Genomic DNA, 20707 nt, shown 5'->3' with positions numbered 1-20707 from the left:
AGTATGAGCGCTTGTAAAAAAAAAAAATCAGTGTAACCCACACAAAGCTGTGTCAGCTGACACGATGGTGAACTCAGATACGACGGCAGCGGCCTCATGGAGACAGTTGCCACGGAGACCGGCGTACGTCATCCTGTAGCGGTTGCCATGGTCCTCCTGACGTCAAAGCCCCTCGCAAGATGCTTAGGAAACCCCCTGGCGCGGTCGCCATGGATACTGGCGGGGGGAGGGGTGGGGTTTAGAGGAAGCGGAAGTGTCAGAGCAGGCGGAAGTGGTACTGCCCTGAATACCCTGAGCAGCAAGCGGAGGACGGCTTGATAAACTCCCATCGTTCAGAGACTAAAATCGGGATTCCAAGTACGCTCTAAATGTGAGTTCACTTGCATATCACTCGATTATTGTCTTATATATAGGATAAGGAAAGTCTGTCGGGGGTAACAGCAGCCCCAGCGGTGGCCCCATTCCCTGCATCTGCGGCGGAAGGTGCCTATTGTGGTTTGGGGCTGGGTGCGAGGATTTAGGCCGAGACTTGTGGCCAGATAGCGAGAAATAACCCACAAATGACCTGCCATGAGATTGCCTGTGCTCTTTGTGCTGTCGAATGTGCTACAAATCGTTGATTTTTTGAAGGCCCCGGCTCCGGTCTGTGCCATGCGTGGTGCGCGGTGTCCGTGTAGGGAAGGAGAAGCAATACCCAAGTTTGGCCATTTTGACAGCTTAGCAGCAGCCGTGCCCCGGCCGTCGAGAGAGCAGCCGACACATTTTAACCGCAAATGTTAACTACATTGCACGGCGGATAACGTAAAGTCAGCACTGAGCTGAAGGCTATAACGGAACATCCGACGTATCTGGCCTCAATATTCATAAAACAGCGTATTTTTCGATGTCTTGAACTGAGCTCCGTCATGGCGTAGTGAAACGACATGGAAGCTAACACACCCTCCCAGTTTCCCGGGAGTTTCCCCTCAAATGCAATTTCACTTTTAAAATCGTCGTCTTTCGACATCATCCATAGGCCAGGGGACAGCGTTTAAACGGAACAGCTGCTGTATTTTACCCTCTGGTCATTTCAGCTCAGAGCTCGGTGTCGGCGCATATCCTTTCGCCATTCAAACTGAACTGGGTCAGACCCTGTGAGCGGCTAAGCTAACGGTTAAAGCCAACGGCCGTGCCGTGACGTTCGGCTAGCATGCTAGCTAGTTAGCTGGCGGTAATCTATCTCTCCATCTTAAAATTCCGCAGGGGAATGCGACAAGGAGGGCGTAGCTGTTAGCAGGCCGACTAAACGCTACAACCGAAATATTCGTGGCCTGCCGAGGGGCCGTTGTTAAGCGTACTTGTTAAAATGTTAACAGGGATGATTTTTTTAAGCCGTTAAATGTCTCTCGGTCTGCTGTTGAAGATGGTGTTCCCCATTTTTTTCGGTGCGCATAAGCCTGTTAACCTTAATAGTGAGCTAGCTGGTTGGATAACAGCATAGCTAATGTTGAGTGTGTTGGTGGCGTGCCAGATGATTGTAGCCGAACGAAGAGGCCAAGTTGGATCAATTTTAACCGATGTGTGGGTCACTGCGGCAGCTAACTAACGCTTCATTAATGCGCTTGCAACCGTGACGAGCGGCATTTCGTCTAATGCTAAATGCTAACGTGAGGATGCTAAAACGAGACAGGTTAGCCTCGAGGCGTTACACGGATGTCGAAATGACAGCACTGTGCTATGTGAATGCCACATGCCGCCCAAAGATTCACTTTCTGTTCAACTTTGCTCAAAAGCTTCACTCTATGTTTGGTATTTACCTTGTAAATAGCTTATTCTCAAATTCATTGTTGTACTGAAAAGCGGGGGAATCAAAGACCACGCCGAAAGGTATCAATAAAAAGACGAAAAAAAAAAAAGTGATTTCTGAATTACCCGAAACCACGAAACGGAAAAAAATAGCAAGAAATAATGATATAAAAAGTTATGACAATTAAAGTAATGCTTAGCCCAGTTGAATGTGAGCCTAAAATTCCAGTAACATTTTGGTGTTTCCATACAAAATCGAACACCACCTTGTCTGTGGTTAATATTCAAATAAGCACTAGCACTTAATAACGTCTCCTTTGAAAAAATGTTGTCTAGGTCATTTTTAGTACACGATTCGAACACGTATTGCAGGTCGCTTTGCATAAAAGCGTCTGCCAAATGCAATGTGTCTAACACATCAGGTGGATTTTGGTAACAGCAGGTACACTACCTTGCGCTTGTATCTTACAGTACCTTAAAATGTGATCTGTGGTTGAAAGAATAAAATCCCTCATCTAAGAAGGAACAATAATTGTCAGTGTAGTAGGGCTCCATTTTAATTTCTTAATTGATCAATAGGTTCTAGAAAATGAAAATTGTGGTAGATACCCACAGTAATTTCCCAAAACCCAAATTTGTATATTCAGATTGCTTGTTTTGTCCAGCCTAGGCCAGATATTTAATGATCTATAATGGTAATGGTGAAGATAAAAAGAATAACAAAAAAAATAAGCACAGAATAAAAGTAATACAATTTAACAAATCTTAAGCAAGAGAATTAAAAAGGCATGGAAAGTTGGCAAACAATGAATTAATGTGTAAAATCTAAATTACATGAAGATTAGACATTTAAAATAATGTTTAGCTTATTTTATATGTTAGAGTTGCAAAGGCCACCTTTTCCACAATAATTATTAAAACTGCTTTGGAGTTTCAATACAAAATCAGTGTATATTGATTTAAATGTATGATCAGCTTTCTGTAACATGATTTTTTAATTTCCTGTTAGAACTAATGTAAACTAAGATGTTGCTAAAATCCCTCACACTCTCAGATACAGAACTCAAACTGACCTTGTCATGATGCTGATGTTGGGGATGTGACCCATACAAAGTAATCAGATTTTCTTTATGGCAATTTCAACAGAATACTGGTGAATTTAGAGGGATCTCCGGTTTCTTCTCAGTGAGAGTCCTAATAATGGCGGAAATGGGTTTCTGAATTTATAATGATCCCATACACTAATGCGCTCACTATTTTGTTGTTTCGGTAAACTAATGGCACTGGAGTCAATATCAGCGGATAATTGATTTTAGGATTCAGCCCTTGAATCAGCGCTGGGAATGTGCCATGGGTGCGCTCCCAGCTGAGAGCCTATTAATTACTCTGCAGACCATAGGAAGTGCATGAGAGTAGCAGCAGGATCAAACTTTTGAATAACAAACTTTTCAAATTAGTCCCCCAGCATCTTTTCACTAAGTTGTGAGCTCTGCTTCACGCTTAGTTTTCCAACAGTCTTATATGAAATGATTATCATACCTTACATTGAGAAAATGTGGTTAAAATCAAGGTGACACTTAATATTAATGCTAGTAATATTATTTTATAGCAGTTTTTTATGGAAGCACATAAGTTAGGAAGTCAGCATCACATGTAGACTTATTATTAGTCAGCTCAAAACACCTTAGCGATACCAAGATATAAAGGTTACAGATGTTATAGGAAATGTACAGATGGTAAAGGCGTATTATAAATTATGTAGTAGTTGCCATGTAAATGGTGAATGTAATAATGCAAGTAATGGCATGATTTTGGAATATTGGACTATCTACCTAAAATAAAAAAATAAAATATTGACTGTTTTGTTATCAGCTCATCAAAGACCATTTTACTAAGATGGCTGTAGGTGTGTCATTTGGCTATAGTTATTTTGTTTGGTCAAAATACACCGTAGAGCTTCATTCCATTGATTTAAGGTTCAGACCAGAAATCTAATACTGCTGTAAAGGGGGTTCAGCTTATTAATTTATAAATTGCACATGATGGCTTAACACAACCAGATATATTAAAGTCATAGCTACCATGGTATAAACAACGTGACAAAACTTAGTCTGGTCACCTAATAGTAGTTGTAAATATTGTCATCTTGCCAAAACTCATTGTGACAAGTGATTTTAAGTAGGGCTGGGATCAATTATTGATTTATGGGTAATTGTCTTTACCTCACAAACATGAACAACTAAACTGACAAAGCAGTGTCTCTGCTCTTAAAGAATTCCTCACAGCTATCTAACACCATGAATCAAACCGAAGGCACCGTTAAAGCCACAAGTGAACAACTTTCGAATGTCATGATGAGTAATTACTGAGTAATGTGAAGTACACCACGACTAGATGGGGAGGGGTATTGGTTGCCATGGATGCCTCGGTGCCATGTGGTAGCACTGAGGTAATCGCTGTGATGTGAGTTTGAAGCACAGAGTACAAGCCCCAAAAAACCTAAAAGAAAAAAATAATCATTTTGGGCCAATTTTTTTTTCAGTTTAGGTTCAAATATGCCTGTATCTGACCACAGCTTGTGTTAGAAAGGTAAAGAAAAATAAAGTCGTAACGTATCAATCAAAGGACGGATACAAGAAATTCTCCAAAGCCTCAAATATCCTTTGTACAGAAATACATTAAGATCAGTCATAAGGAGACTGTGGAAATATGGCACAGCTGTAAATCTGCCCACAGATGGCCTCGTCCTGAAATAAATAAATAAAAACACTGTCCATGTGAGAAGAGAAGTAGTGAAGGAGTCCATCGTGTGGGCTTCAGGAACTCTGAGTAAGTTACAGGTTTCTGTTGCTGAGGGAGAAGACGCTGTGTACACAGCTACTGACAGGGGCTTTACCAGTTGCAACTATACTGCAGAGTGGGCAGAGAAAAACTGTTGGGGAAACAAAACTGCATGATACCTCGTGTCTGCAAGAAGGCTTGTGGTAAATTTTTAAACAGGTTGTAGGAAAGATCTATGAAATGACGACCGGAAGTGGAGATTCTTGACTGCAGTGCTTATGCTAAACACTGCACTTGCGCTGCAATGGTTAATAGATCAACAGAAACTTAATCTGCAGCTAATTTAATAATTGATTCACTGTTTGTCATTTTTCAAACAAAAATGCTATATATTTAATGGTTCCAGTTTCTCAAATGTGAGGATACTCTGCCTTTGCCTTTCCTTGTCTTCACGTTACTGTGAACTGAACATCTTTAGGGTGGGGCAAATAATATACTTGAAGACCTCAGCTTAAATTGTGATGGGCATTTTTGATTCTGTTTTGTAGATCAAACTATTAATCAAGAACAAATTTCTCAGATTAATTGATAGTGAAAATGAGCGTTAGTTGCAGCCGTACACACATGCACATCACCATGATGCCTAATGCTGGCATGTTATGCTGTGGTGATGCTGCTTGTGAAAGCAGAGACATGAACATGAGTGCAATAAAACTGAATTCCTGGGGTAAAACTCTGATTTAGGAGATTAATTTTCCAGCGAGAGAATGACTCAAAACAACAAAAAGCAAATCCACACAGAAATGGCTTAAAACAAATATTAATGTCCTGGAGTGGTTATGGCAGACCAAGTAGTTAAGTCAAGAATTTGTGGCAGGACTTGAAAAATGCAATTCAGAATTAGGAATAAAGAACGAGAGCAAAAAGGGAAGGGAAGAAAGCAGTGTCCTGATTTGAAATGCTGATATAGAAATTGTCGGTATGCTGTAGTTCCTGCCAATGGTACTTTTACTAAATGATGACTTGAATGGGGTCAAACACATAATCAGTTGTTTTGTCTCATAAATTACATTTGGTGTTAAAGTCTCTGAATCTATGTTGAAACCTCTTCTGGAATTGATTATTTTGATTGTTCAGTCTTTTTCATTTCTCAGCAGCTTAGAAGACTTTAAAAAAAAGCCAGACCACCTGCTGTTTATTCTTTGTTCACTAACCAGAGTTATTTTAAGTATGTAATGACGTGCAATTTTCTCCTGGTTTGGTTTCATTTTTGATTTTCTGTCGATCACGTTGGTGCTTATTGTGTTGGCTCAAAACCCGGCATCTGTGGCAACTCAACATTAACTCAGACTGGGGACCATGTTCATTGAAACAGTTCTAGTTAAATCTCATATCTTCCACTAAAACCCCCTGGAAAAAATCCAAATACTTAAATAAGCTTTGGTTGAAAAATCCAGATTTAATTGATTCACAATATAAATTTATGAGTTGAACTACACAAGTCCAAGAAACAGTAATACTGTATTCTTGTGGAATTTATCGTAGCTTATACCTCTTTTGCCCACTGCAGGGGAACCTCATCCTCACCCCTCTGCTTCCACAGGGGGGGTCAGAGGTCAGGTAAGCTTCAGGGTTACCTGAACACAACAGAGTGGTTCTTAAGTTTCCCTCTGGTGGAAGGGTGGTCACCAGGTTAAGCATCCAGCATGGAAAGTTATCAAACTTTATTGACGTTATTGTGCAGGTGTGAGGGTAAAGCTGGTTTCTGCTGTGTGTTTTATTAACGTATTTTACTTCTGCTGTTAGAGTGTGTTAGTTTATTCTTTAGCAGTTTAAATGCTGAAGTAGGGTATCTACAAGTCGTTCAAACGAATTAGATATGCAGCCGGTCAAAACCCACTGTGGAGGGTTTATAGTGTGATGTGTATATATAAAGGAGATGGAGATGAGGCTGTGGCCTACTTAGACCTACAGATTCATCTGGAGAGCATAGAGCCCAAGGGGATGAAATAACTGGGAGCAGCCATTTCACTGGAATTGAAGGGTTTTTGACATTTTATGAAGTGCTGTTATGTTTTTGCTGGTATATTTTTTTTGTTGTACCTATTTTGTACATGATATTAGGATCCATTCAGTTTATTAATTCGCTTTTGCCAGACCAGTACGTAGTGGTTTGCTTATCAAATGATCAAGTATCTGTGCATATTTCAGCTTCTAAAAAGTGACACAATATTTATCTCACTCTAGTGGCTTTCCCTTCCTGTTATTTCTTTCCCTTCTTCACCATGCTCTACTTCACAGGCCCACAGATCTCACACACCCTTATTTGTCACACTCGCGTTTCTATCGTTCGCATTGTGTCTCTCGGCTCTTTCCAAGACTGTCTTCCTGTTTTTGCCCTTCCTAGTTGATAGATGGAAAGTCCAAATGCTAATTCTGTCTTTCTGTTCGCTGTTCTTCTCCTTACAGCCTAAAAGATGGATAAGAACGACCTGGTGCAGAAAGCCAAGCTGGCAGAGCAGGCCGAGCGCTACGACGACATGGCGGCTGCCATGAAGGCTGTGACGGAGCAGGGCCTGGAGCTCAGCAACGAGGAGCGCAACCTGCTCTCCGTCGCCTACAAGAACGTGGTATGGCATCCATCTAATAGCTCAAATGTCTCTTGTCTGTCAAGGCTCTACACTTAACCGTCATGATTTGGTTCAATTCATAATCTACAGCTCATGGATTGTTGACTGAAAACAGTGCATACAGACAAAGACGTATAATGTGCAAAAACAGACTTAAAACAGCAAAACTATTTCACTACAAAATGCAATTAATACATTTAAGCACACGTGCTGAGTACATGGAAATGGACACAGTGACAAACAGAAGCAGAATCCCTCACAAATACAAACTGAGGCAAAAATAACTCTACATCCATATCCAGTTGAATGGTTCAACTCCAGTAAAGATTTGGCATTATTCAGAGTAGTTTGTGTAGGGGATATTAAGAGAAACCGAAGTTCCTGGTAAGTTTGGAAATCTGTGTTTCTGGGCTTTGTCTCAGTCGGTGTGTTGTCACAACAAATGTCCTTCGAGGAAATTGACCAGTGACTCCTCATGGCCCAAAAGAGAGAGAGAAAAGGCACTCCAGCAGTCAAAGTAATGCAAAAATTCTCTCTGCTGTACTTCACTTTGCATTTGAAATTTATATTGTCATCCATTTTTCAGCACTACTAATTGTATTATCACAGATTAGTTTTGCCAAACATGCCACTCTATATTGTTACACCCATAATAAAGCACCTACGGTGCATTTTGACAATGATTTAACCCCCGTGGCGGCAGGAACATCTCCCTCTGAAGTTACGGCCTCTGTTCTTTCTCAAATGACTGCCAGATTTTTGGAAACATTTACAGTGGTGGCTTGGGGAAACAGGACTTAATGTGCAGGCTGCAACACTGGACTGTACTTCATAGCTTATCTTATCTTGGCTCATCGCACATTAAAATGCCATTTTTGAAGGCAGAGCGTACTCTTCAGTATTAGTGCTATTACAGGATGCACAGATTTGTAATACATCTTACAAAACATTTTGCTTTCCCCTGCTGTTATATATTTATAGCCTTTATAGTGACAGCTAAAATGTTTGCATTTGGTCCAAGGCAAAATCTCCTCTCGCATAATGGGAACACTGTCACTTGCTGTGCTGCAATTATTTTTGTGTTTTTTTCCATGAAGATTTTATAGTCTAACTTTGAAGCACAAATTATGTAAGAGCAGCCTCAGGTTTTCCAGCACTGCTTCTGTATTTATCATCGAGGTTTACTTTATGTTTTCTTTTTTTTTTTTTAAGCTTGCCAACATTGAGTACCAGTCAGTACTTTTTGTTGCATGTTTTAGTGCTAGCTGTAACCCAACCAGGAGACCAGTATTATGAGTCACTCCTTTGGTATGTTTAGATGGGACATAGGAAAGAACATAAACCACACTTGTCTCACATGATGTGGAAGCAGACCTTCATGTACAGTCACATGTTCTAATGCTTCTCACTTTGAGAAGCTGGAATCAGTGAATATATGGAATTTCTCCTTAAATATGTCTAAGGCAATTAATCGATTATCAAAGTAGTTGAAAATTAGTTGATCAACTAATTGATTAATCAGCGAATAGTTGCAGCCTTCGCTCATTATCCCCTAACAAACTAAAAACAGAATTGAAGATTTTTTTGCATATTAATTAAAGAGGATAAACTGAAATTTCACATTGACGTAAATATTCAGACCCTTTGCTATGACACTTCAGATTTAGCTCGGGTGTCTCCCATTTCAGATCTATGAGGTGTTTCTACACCTGGATTTGGAATCCACCTGGTGTGAATTCGATTAATCTGACATGATTTGGAAAGACACACACCTGTCTCTTTAAGGTCTCACAGCTGACAGTGTGTATCAAGGTGAAAACCGAGCCAGGAGGTCAAAGGAACTGCCTGCAGAGCTCAGAGACAGGATTATGTCGAGGCACAGATCTGGGGAAGGCGACAGAAACACTGCTGCTGTATTGAAGGTTCCCAAGAGCACAGTGGCTTCTGTAATTCTTAGATGGGAGAAGTTTTGAACAACCTGGGCTCCGCTTAGAGCTGGTGGTCTGGCCAAACTGAGCAACTGGGAGAGAAGGAATACTGAGTGTAGATTTGATGAGGAGAAAAATGAATTTAAATGATTTTGGCTTAAGGCTGCAACATAACAAAATGTGAAGGAGTCTGAATGCTTTCTGAATGCACTGCATTGAAGATGTTGTCTTTTAATGTCAGTATCAGGTTGACGTTTTTTTTGTTGCCATCAGGTGGGGGCCCGTCGTTCATCCTGGCGCGTCATCTCCAGCATCGAGCAGAAGACGGAGGGGAACGAGAAGAAACAGCAGATGGCTCGCGATTACCGTGTGAAGATCGAGTCTGAACTCCAAGAAATCTGCCATGACGTGCTGGTATGGAGAGGGATGGGAGAGGGCAGGCGTGGAGCGAGGGGGTGTGAAGATGGAGAGGGAGAGAGAGAGAAAGGACAAGGTGGGGGGGTGGTGATAGGCGGGAGGAATGGGAGGAGTGGGACAGAAGAGGGAGATGTAGAGGAATAGAGAAAGATGGTGGAAGACAGCACATTACAGCCGATCCCCCCCTGGCTGAGGAAAAAAGAACAGTCACATGGTGTTACTCGTGGAGACAGTAATAATGTTGCTAGCAGCAGCACTGGCAGCTGTTGAAAGAGTTGTCAAACAAAGCTTTAATTTTCTTCTCAGTTTTTCGCCTTGCTACCCCACTTGGGCATCTTGGCTTCATTTTTTTGTATTTACTTGGTGCAGAATCAGAAGAGTGACTGCAAAGGCAACACTGCATCAAGTCATGAGAATTCACCTACAGTTTGTGGGAGCGCAGAAGAGTAGGAATATAAAAATCTAAGAATGCATAACATGTTTTTAGCACTGCAACTTCTTGCTTTTTCAAGTGCTCTCGGTCAAATGAAGCTTGAGCAGTTGTGACTGAAAATAGCGCTGCATTAAAAAAAGAAAAAAAAAAAGGAGCTGCATTGATGTGGGCGTGTTGCTACAGGTATGTGTGAGAGCATGAAGAATGATCCAGGAAGTCCAGATTGAGTAATACATCCATGAGTTTGAAAGCCTGGTGAAGTCAGATGACAAAACACTGCCCAGTAGTTTATAATAGCATGACAGGTTTTTACAGCTATGGGAAGTTAACACATCAACAGTCAGCAATCATTGGCATTAAAGAATTCAAATTATTACTTATTTGGATAATCAATTAAGAAACAAAATACATAGTTGATTATCAAAAGACTTGTTGATTAACTTTCTCTCAATGGACTAATCGATTAATCAACTAATCGTCACAGCACTAAACAGTCCTGGCCTCCAATGTGACCAAACAATGCAATGAACGAGTTCTGATGCCGAGGACAACCTGCCAAAACGCTGAGGTCTCCAGGGCACCCCGCGTTTTAAATATAGTGGTTCTTGAACTAAACGCCCAGCAAACCATTATCGCGCCTGATTCGTTGGATGCGACTCTGCCATGTCTTTATTCATTCATCTGTCAGAACAGAATCATGTTGACCAACGCATTTGTTTGCCTAAGCTCCAAACAAGTTGGCACACAACTTCATGCATGCCACTGCAACCTTTTTGTTTCTTACAAACCCACGAACGAGATCGTGTATTAGATTTTTTTTTACCTGCACAGAATGTCAGAAATGTGACAAAACAATCAGTGTGAACACCGGTTGGTGTGGTCTTGCCATGTGCTGGTTTAATTCTGCTGATATGCTTTTTAGGTGCAGCCAGAGCTTCTGGGAGGAATACAGTGAGGAAAAGTGCAGCGACTTGTGGTTGAGAGGCAGGAAAGAGATGTTGGTGATGTTTTGTAACCAAAAAGCTCCTCAAGTGTGACTTCTTTTGGCCATCTTTACAAAAAACACAGAATCCATAGCTGTTAGTTTATGGTCTGTCTCTCTAGTTAAGGGCGTCAGTGAAACAATGGTTGAAGTAAAGCTCTATAATTATGCCTGAGCCTAATATGACCTGAAAGGCTCAAAGCTAGACTGTGGGGACGTATATTATTTGCAGTTTTTAAACACTTCAGGCCTTCGATATGATTTTGGCCTGATGAACAACCCCCACACTGTCAGGTCCTGACTAGGTTAGAACAGAAATTGCTCAAGGTCAAACCAGACTCAAATTTTTAGCGCCTGAGCAGACTTCTAATAATATCTTCAAGGTCAAACTGGAAGCCTCTGCAGTGATGTGGTGCGGTAGGAATGAAGGGAGGGAAGGACGGGTGGAGACATGCTGTCCTTAAAGCAGCAGAAAGCTTGGAAAGGGAAGGCTTTGATGCATCCACTGGACAGAAAATATGTCAGTGACCTTGACCTAAAAGATATTACAATTTGATCAGACCAGTGACAAAAACAGAATTTTCTTCCCCAGTACTTATTAGATTTGTGTGATATTGGGTTGAAACTGCAGATGTTTTTCTGTTTTGCACAAAGAGCGCAGTGTTTTCATTGTACTGCAAAAAATAAGAACAGCATTTGAAAATCAGGTATGTTTGCTGTCAAAATAATAAATGCTAAGCGTAGAAACCAGGATTATTTTGTAATAATTATCATATTTAACAACTGACCTGGTATGTTTACAGGATAGGTTAAACGCAGAGCTCTGCTGGTAAGCGTGTTAGTAGCTGCAGATTTCTGACGGCCGACTTTGTTGAAGGAATAACGATCAGAAAAATGTTTGTGAATCAGTTTGACAAAATACATGAGAAGCCTTCAGTGCAGGAAATCTAGTGGGTCACAGGGAAAAGTTGGATGGGCGTGGGTGTCTTTTAGATGTGATGTTATAGGTTAAATATTTTATAACAGTTCATGTAATCACTCAGAAGTCAAAAGCACTGAGATGACATCTAGTATATCACCAGTTAGAATAACACTAAAAAATACTGGCCAAATGGAAAGGATATTGGAATTAAGTTATTTGAACATAAAACAAGCCGCAGTTACAAAAACAAATGCATTTGTTGTGGAAAAGCATTTGATTGTAATTCACAGAAATTACCTATTTATTTTTCCTGCCACGGAGGGCTGTCTTTTCTCCTGCTGCAATGATAAAATATTCATTTCCTCAGCTGTCTGGTGGAACAAGGTGAACAAGCCATTTTATTTCACATACACCACAGACATCACAGTTTCTCTGCTGATAATCTCCTGATTCGTCAGCCATACTGTACGACTTCATTTGCAACTGGTAGTTAATCTTGATCCAGTGATTTCAGCCTGGTTCAGAGTTGGATGTCGACATCACATTCCCAGGCCAGGTCACTGGAGTCAGCAGATTGAAACATGCTTCTGGTGGTTGAAAGCGCTATAGGCGACCACTAAAACAAAGCTGGTCTCAGTGAGGAGAAGCTCTAGGGTAAAGTCAGCCTGGATCACATGATCTGGGTAAAAGGCTTCTTTAAACAATCAGATGAGGACAACGTTAGCAGAAAGGAACAAGAATGATACACATGCTGTAAGTTAGTGACACCCCAACAGCACACTGGCCTTATTTTCCTCCTTTTCAAACATATAATGTAAGAACATATTGATCAGGTGGCTCCAGGCGGAGAGGGTATATGACTACAAAAACCCCTTTCTGTCAGATCCCTTTATAAAGCACATACAGAAAACTTTGTTTTACAGATGTAATAATATGAAAGTGTCAAAAATCAGCACAACACTCACAAACTAAACGTTTCGGTTTTATTTCTCTACGTACAAGAAAAAGATCTGTGTTCCAGAGTCATTAGTGTTCAGACAGTTTGTGATGAGAGGGGAATCTCTGATTATGCTAACCTGAAGATATTTACTCATTTTGTCAAAGTTGGCGTAACATTTCATTATTTGAGGTGCTCCAGTATTTGTATGAAATGAAAGTTAAATTCTTCCATGGATAAATCAATTTCACGTTACATATGTCGGCCATTTTGCATATTATGTCTTTCACACGTCAACCGAAAAGTGTTGGATGTTAGCAAGCCAACGTTAGCTTTGTCAGTTGGTTCGGTTAATAAACTAGTTAAGAAGAACTAGTTTGTGTGATGCAACATGTTTTAATTCAGTGCTGCGTAAAATTCTACTGAGTACAAACTTACGTTATAACTTGGCTAAGTATGAATTCACAAACAACCGGTGCTAAGCTAATTTAGCCTGACTTGCGGCAGTCAGGTAACGTTAAAAAGCCTTGAGAGATGCCAGTAACTGGAAAGGTACGAAGCCTTTGTACCTTTCCACTGGAGACTCTGAGGCCCATCAGCAGCTGTTTATCACCGGTTAGCTCTGACTGTCTGCGCTGCAGGAGAACAAGCTAGCCATGGACGTTACACTGAGCAGTTAGGGTTGGTCAGTGTCCCCCACAACTTCCACATTCAGTCTGCACACTGGGCAGACTGAATGCCACACCTCACAGGTCCTAACAAAATTTAAGCGTGTACAAAAATAACTGAGGTTTGGGTGTTTCCTCATTAGTTGTTGGTGGTGTTTGTTGTGTGCACTCGTCACAAGTTTGGTTTTCAGCAAAGGCTGTAGTGCAAAGACAGGCATTAGTAAAACCATCTGTAATCAAGTTGTCATCTAACTCGTCCACGGGCTGGTTTCTAAATACAGAATGCTTATAAACCCTTCTCGTCTGTCGTTTCTCATCTCTTTCAGAATCTGCTCGACAAATTCCTCATTCCCAATGCATCTCAGGCGGAGAGCAAGGTGTTCTACCTCAAAATGAAAGGAGACTACTTCAGATACCTGTCAGAGGTGGCCTCTGGGGACTCAAAGAAGGGTGAGTGTCTGGGCTTGAGCCATTATTTTTCTTTCACTCAGATTTCGTCAGGAAACAAGAAAAGCGTTATTAAATGAGCAAATCGATTCATCATTTAGGAGACTCAGTTCAAGTTGTGCTACAGTGCAGCAGCCGTGGAGCTCGGTGGGATTCAGTGTCTTGTTAAAGGACAGTTGAGCAGAGTGATGTTTGTTGACTCAAGGGCCTAACCCCTGTTAAAAGGAGGATTCCTTACATAGTGTGCTAACCAGAACCTAGCCAGAGCCTCCTTTTTATTGCCTTAACAAAAGTCAGTTGCTGCTGGCTGTGTTGTGCAGAGTAAATATTGCTTTTTAATGAGCAGAACTTAGTAGGACTTTTTTATTGCTTGCAGAAAAGAGTCTGCTTTTTGTTCAAAAAGAGCTAGAAACCCTGTTTAGTGACTTACTGAAATTACAGCCTGCACCAACCATCACTAGTGGTGGATGCTTAAATTCTTCAAAATAGCATAGAAATGCAGGGCACACAAGTTATTTTTTAACCTACATGCTGACTTGAATATGTTTTTAAAGGTGTTGTATAAAGCATTTAAACTATTTTATATCTGAGGAAGTAGTATAATTACTGTAATCAAATATAAACCATCAGTGAGAAGATTGCCTTTCACTGTGTGCCAACAGTTTGGATATGTTATAAAATAATTATAATCTGCCAGATGAATGGAAGCTTTTCTTCACAGTTGCAGGTGGTAAAGGGAAAAACACATCTGTCCTTTTCAGTGAAGACAAAGGTGGCACGGAGGGATCAGAGGACAGGGCCTCAGCCACGGTGTCATTTGTTCACATTAGTCATACCAAGTCACAGACAGTGATACTGATATTTCAAAATTACACTTGTAACGCCTTCAAAAGGTGATGTACAGATCATCAGACGGAGATTACAGAAAAATGATGCTGTTCTTTGATTACACGTTTCTTTTGTCATCTATTTATATACTTTTACTAAAGCTCCTATTGTTAATGGCGAGACTCATTCAGACTGTTGCCAAGAGACAGTAACCCATAATGGTTTGTCGCCACGGTTATCAGTCATCTGATTGATTGTCATGGCAATAAGCCAAAGCACCCATTGTTTAGGAAGTTGTGACTAGATGGAGACGAAGTTAGGAAAGGACTTTGTTTTGTCTAAAACTCAGATATTTCATTTACTGTTTATCTTTTTCTTACTGTAAATCTTTTTTTTTGGAGGTAAAACCAGTAAGTGTTTGATATTTTGGTTTGAAAAATGACTGAAATGATGATAATAAAGTTTAACGTGGATTTAATGGTAAGTTTATTACTGGTTTGGATTTTTCCACCAAGGAGGAGCTGAGCGAATCACTGCGCTGCACACAGCTCTACAATAAAATAAGATTTTTCCCGTTTTAAGTAGTAAAAAAAAAAAAAAAAGAAATCAATATGTGGTGGTCAGAGTTGACATTGTGGTTGGCTGCTACTAATACTGTATGTGAAACACTGAGAAGTGTTTTCAGTTGAAACTGTAGCGGGGACAAATTAGACTCTGGCGGGCCGCCACGGTCTGGGTATTTAATGGGAAACACTGGTCGATGTAAGATGCGTCATTGGGACTGCTGTTCAGGATCACAGTGTGTGACCAAAGTACCTGCCTGGTGGTTCTTTGTGTTGTGCAGATACGGTGGAGAACTCTCAGCAGGCCTACCAGAACGCCTTCGACATCAGCAAGAAGGACATGCAGCCAACACACCCCATCCGGCTGGGCCTGGCCCTCAACTTCTCCGTCTTCTACTACGAAATCCTCAACTCCCCTGAGCAGGCCTGCTCTCTGGCCAAGCAGGTGGGTGCAAGACACTGTTTGTTCATGTAAGGGGCCCCACGTTTCAGGTTATGGACAGGTGGCCCCTCCTCCACAGAACCGTCTGCCAGTTAACAGTCAAGATGGAGCAGCCAGCTGCTGAGCTCTTGTTCCTGGCAGACCTGCAGTCCTCAGGCGTCTGACAGCCATTTTCTGGACACGATTGTCAAAAATCATACCCATGAGACACAGCAGTCCCCAGAGCCTTAAGACCTGTTTCTAAAAAGGTGGTGTTTTTGTGAGAAAACTCAAAAGACCAAACAAAGAAGATGTTGTTAACAGAGACAAACCAAAATCTGCGTGTGAATATATTTTCAGAAGGATTTACAACTGTGAACCTTTCTCTCTCTCTCTCTCTCTCTCCCTCCCTCCCTTCCTCTTTCTCTCTGCAGGCTTTCGACGAGGCGATCGCCGAGCTCGACACCTTGAACGAGGACTCGTACAAAGACAGCACGCTGATCATGCAGCTACTAAGGGACAACCTCACTGTGAGTATAAACTCTGACACCAAATCGTAATGTAAAGTAAGTGAAAATGTGGAATTTGATGCAGAATCCTGCTTCATATTTATGTCTGCCAACAGCAGCTGAGTGCAACTTGCAGGCGTTTGCCACAGTTCCAGTCAGTTCTTTTCCTCGGTGTAGATCAGACACTGAAGAACAGTGTCGATGGCTGTTTGAATCCTGTTATCATCATCACAGAAACACGCTCTGTATAAATGTAACGACACCTGAATTGTTTTTACATTTACATGCAGCAGCTACAGGATATTTGTGCATGATATTTCGTCCGTGTTTCACAGCTTGACCAATGGCCATAAAACGCACGGAGCAGTCGAGCCCTTGTAAATATTTGTCCTCTTTATCTTGTGTCCACTGGTTGTGTTGACAGAAGTGAAGCACCCAGAGGTTCCACACCCAGTGCAGAACAAATCCTTACGCAGAAATGTTTGAGCATATTCACGTCCATACTACTGATACTACCACTTGTTTGTTTTTGTACTGGAGTCCACTGTTATGTTATGTGTTGCAGCACATATATGCTTTATTTTGCTCAAACCACATTTTTACAGTTATTTTCAGTATTGATTAATCTGTCTTTGTTTTATTGGTAATTGTTTAAAAAAAAAAACGCCATTCACAGTTTATCTGAATGAAGTATTTGTACTTCAAACGGAGTGATTCGAATGAACAACAGAAAAATGGTCACTGATCCAGAACGCTTGGCGGCAGACGTCGGGTGAAGGCTTTTTTTATTTTGCGCTGACAGTTATCAGTCGTACGTGGAGGCAGACAGACCAGTTCCTACAACCACAGTAGCAGAACAATAGGTTTGCATTGCAGTCAGCACACCAGACACTGGAAGTCAGGCTGAGTAAGGATCATGGCAGCTAATAGGCCAATATATATATATATATATATATATATATATCAGCTAATTAGCCACAGTTCCTGTATTTCTACGCCTATAAATTCACTCGTGGGCGTTTTTTAAACATTCAGGGAAATGTAGTTAGAAGCTGGATTTGTTAGTGACAGAATCTTACCTTACTGAACATCTAAGAACACCAAGTTCTCAGGGCTTCATCATTTTGCTGTGCTTAACATTAAATGAATCATAACATGAATTTGTCACATCCTTGTTCACAGTGATACGATGACTGACGCGTCTCTCTCTCTCTCTCTCTCTCTCTCTCTCTCTCTCTCTCTCTCTGCAGCTGTGGACATCAGAAAACCAGGGAGATGAGGGCGAAACCGGCGATGGAGAGAACTAGAGCGCACTTCACTGTTAACCCATCCCCACTCTCTTCCTCTTCCTTTTATCTCTCTTCCTCTTTCTTCTCTTCTTCCTCTCTTCGTACACATAAACAGCCCATTCATTCCCTCGTCCCACTTGTTCAAGCCCAGCCTCCCGACTTCCCTTCTGTATAACCAACAGCATGAATAGTACCTGACCTTCACAAACAAATTTTAAAAATGGAGGGAGACGAGACAGAAACTAGTCCATCACCCCAAGATCCCTCCATCCCTCCCTCCCCTCCCACCTTCCCTCTCTCGATCATGGCACTCCAAGGCAGGCCAGCAGGCTAACACCACTGGCCAGTCTAGTCTTATAGCATGCAGGGAGGATTCTTATCCAAGGCCACAAAATAAATTAATGATTTTAGATTCCACATTCCCCTGTTTTTACCCCCCTTGTTTAATCTTTCTCCTCCATTCCTTCCATTCTTCCTCACTCCTCTTCCCTCCTTCCTAACATCTCAGTACGTTCTCTCACCCTCCTCCCCTCCTCTCTCTAGCGAGTTAATGCATTTATATAGTTGTCCATCCCTTCTCTTTTGGCTTTTCTTAGTGTACTGGCAAAATGGCTGGTTTTATTCCACTTTAAACAAAAACAAAAAAAGGTTATTAAACTGTCCGTTTATTTTCAACAAACACTGTGATGCTTAGTTTTTCCTCCACCTTGCCACCAGATCCTCGTGTGATGGCAAAAAAAACAATTATCAGCTGGGAGAGGGTGCGTCTGGGCAGCAGTGCGATTCTGCTGAGGTTTATACAGAAGGGTCCTCCTACAAGGCTGTATTGTGACACTGACAAATCTAAAAACAAAAGTGTTTTACCTGCTGTGTAATCAAACACTCGCTGTTTTACAGTTTTATTTTTCCTTTCTAACCGGGACCTGGGGTTTTAATCAGCGCCATTCTGCATATTTCTATTTCGAAGCTAAAAAAAACAAAACAAAACAAAAAACACTGATTTGGAAAATGATTACGAAACACACAAAGAGCATACATTCCATTTTAATGTTTGAGAAGATTTTAGACATCTTTCACAACAAATGGGACCTGCCGGCTTCCTTGGATCCACTTCCTGTCAAGGTGCTGTTGAACATCAGTACTGTCCCTAAAGTTAATTCCTTAACCGTATGTTCGTTTCCCTTTGCGATTGCTTTTTTTTTTTTCAGTGTGTGTGTATAACAAAACCAATTCTTCTTTCCGTTTTTTGAAAACTGTAAAATTGTAAAACATTTTTAGAGCTTAACTGTAAATCTGTCTTTTGGAAAAACAAAACGGTTTGTCAATGTTGTTCGTTAACACCAGCTTGCAAAGAAACCTTGAAGCCGTTACAGTCAGCTACTGTTGTATGCTTTGGCATTTTTGGCCAGATCCTTTTTTTCTTTTTTTGGTAACTTTCCTTTCCTCTTCCCCCTCTCATGCCCCTTCACTGCCTGTACTGACAAGTCTAGAAAAGTCCTGAGTTTCCACTCGCTGCTGAATGGTGTGATCTGCCAACTAGAATGCATGCCTTTATTTATCACCATGTAAATCTACCACAAGCACCGAGTGGGGAATTGTACACTCTGTGGATCGACACTTAAACTTTCTGCTACCTGGTTTCCAAAATCTGGGGGGCAGTTGGGGCAGTGAGGCCTGGTACTGATCCTGCGACTCGACCTTTGAAACAAGCTAAATAATCTGAACTCGAGGTTCACTTAGTAGCTAGTAAGTGAAGTTTGAGTTAAAATTATTTGTCGGAAAGGAAGGATCTTTTCCCCAAATCAAATAATTTGATTTAAAAAAACAAAACAAAAATAACAAAAAAGGAAGCAGTGATTTTAAGTGTCACCTTTGGCGCAGTCCAAGTCCACAACAGGTACGTGCATTGAAGGAGCCAAATCTCCCAGCAGCCGATCAGCCAATCATCTGTTTGTGGAAGTGAGAACCTGTAGTTTGGATCACGTTTTTTTTGTGTTCAGGCTGGCGTTTGTAAACATGCACACGTGTCAAGGCGACCTTCAGATTTAAAGAGAAAACTGTCAGCAGCTAACGGTACATTGTCGGGCTTATTTTTCAGATCTGATCTTTTATGATATTTACAATTGGCAAAAAATAAAATCCGGCCCCATGAGGTTTATCTCGTTTCTACGACTGCGTCCTGCCCACAGCACGATACTACACGTGTTCAGAAGCAACGCAAATCCCAAACTAGACTAGTCTTTAGTCCCAGACTTTGAGAAATACTGGCAGGTGTCAGTTCATGTGAATGCAGACACGACAGTCTGTGAAAAGCCCCTTTTTCCTCAAACGTAGAAGTAGCTAGGTCAATTTTTTCTCCTCCACTCAGTGTCACAATAACCTTGTCATCAACCATCTCGACATTCCACTCTGTAGGTGTAGAAAAGTCATGTGTCTCAATGTTTTTTTTCTTTTGCTGGGGACAAATGTTTTCATGCACTGAAGTTTAAAAGGTTAAAAAAAAATGATTCCTCCCTGCCGCTCTTTTTCTCATTAGCTGAACAAAAAGGCAGTTATTCTACGCTTTATAAGGAAAAAATGATCCCATGCAGTAGTGAATGTGGCACCGAGCCTGTCTGTATATCTGGTATCTCAAATCATTTTGTTTTTACTGACCAGTATTCTGCTTAAAATAAAAAGGAAAAAAAAAATAACCCAAAAAACAACAAAAAAAAAAAAGTTTGCTTCTGTGACGGTTTTATTGCTTAGCGCGCACGTGGTTGTGAAAATTTAGACTTAGCTTAAGGACACCAATAAAAACGAGAAAATGACAAAAAAGAAAACCCCTCGACACCTCCCCCCTCCCCACCCTGGTTATTGACGTAATATTAGATTTGTGTATGTCTTTTAAAAAAAAAAAAAAATTCCAACTCTAGTTTCACCTTACATGTTATAAACAGGACAAAATGTAAAAGACAATTTAAAGTGAAATAAAGGTTTTATCAGTTCTGAATCAGCCCCGTTCTGTTTATTATCACCTCTAGCCTGTTAATGCCGCATGTTTTTTGAATTTATACTGAGTTTTCTGACTGAAGGTGCACACGTTACGCAGGAATGTCTAAGCTTATCTGGGAAGTACGAAGCTACGAACAAAGCTACACAGAACAGGTTCCGGGTGTGGAGCAGGA

General features: G+C 41.0%; 1 protein-coding gene across 1 annotated transcript; it reads left to right on the top strand.

Moving 5' to 3' along the window:
- Positions 1-233: 233 nt before the first annotated feature.
- On the top strand, positions 234-20532 carry ywhaba (tyrosine 3-monooxygenase/tryptophan 5-monooxygenase activation protein, beta polypeptide a). The gene is made up of 7 exons (XM_041034163.1): positions 234-370; positions 7036-7196; positions 9398-9538; positions 13810-13933; positions 15603-15766; positions 16177-16272; positions 17502-20532. Exons 2-7 carry the CDS (start codon positions 7044-7046, stop codon positions 17556-17558), a joined length of 735 nt encoding a protein of 244 aa, XP_040890097.1. The 5' UTR covers positions 234-370; positions 7036-7043; the 3' UTR covers positions 17559-20532.
- Positions 20533-20707: the final 175 nt, after the last annotated feature.

Source organism: Toxotes jaculatrix, chromosome 3, assembly GCF_017976425.1.
Source record: "Toxotes jaculatrix isolate fToxJac2 chromosome 3, fToxJac2.pri, whole genome shotgun sequence".
In the NCBI taxonomy this organism is placed as follows: Eukaryota; Metazoa; Chordata; class Actinopteri; family Toxotidae; genus Toxotes; species Toxotes jaculatrix.
The sequence above is the reverse complement of the archived record's forward strand: the minus strand, read 5'-3'. Positions and strand labels throughout refer to the sequence as shown.

Bases quoted from the DNA above. Each gene is read 5' to 3' on its own strand.
- ywhaba (XM_041034163.1), top strand. From the start codon at position 7,044: ATGGATAAGAACGACCTGGTGCAGAAAGCCAAGCTGGCAGAGCAGGCC. The intron at 7,197-9,397 runs GTATGGCATCCA...TGTTGCCATCAG, and splicing joins CCGTCGCCTACAAGAACGTG to GTGGGGGCCCGTCGTTCATC. The intron at 9,539-13,809 runs GTATGGAGAGGG...CATCTCTTTCAG, and splicing joins AAATCTGCCATGACGTGCTG to AATCTGCTCGACAAATTCCT.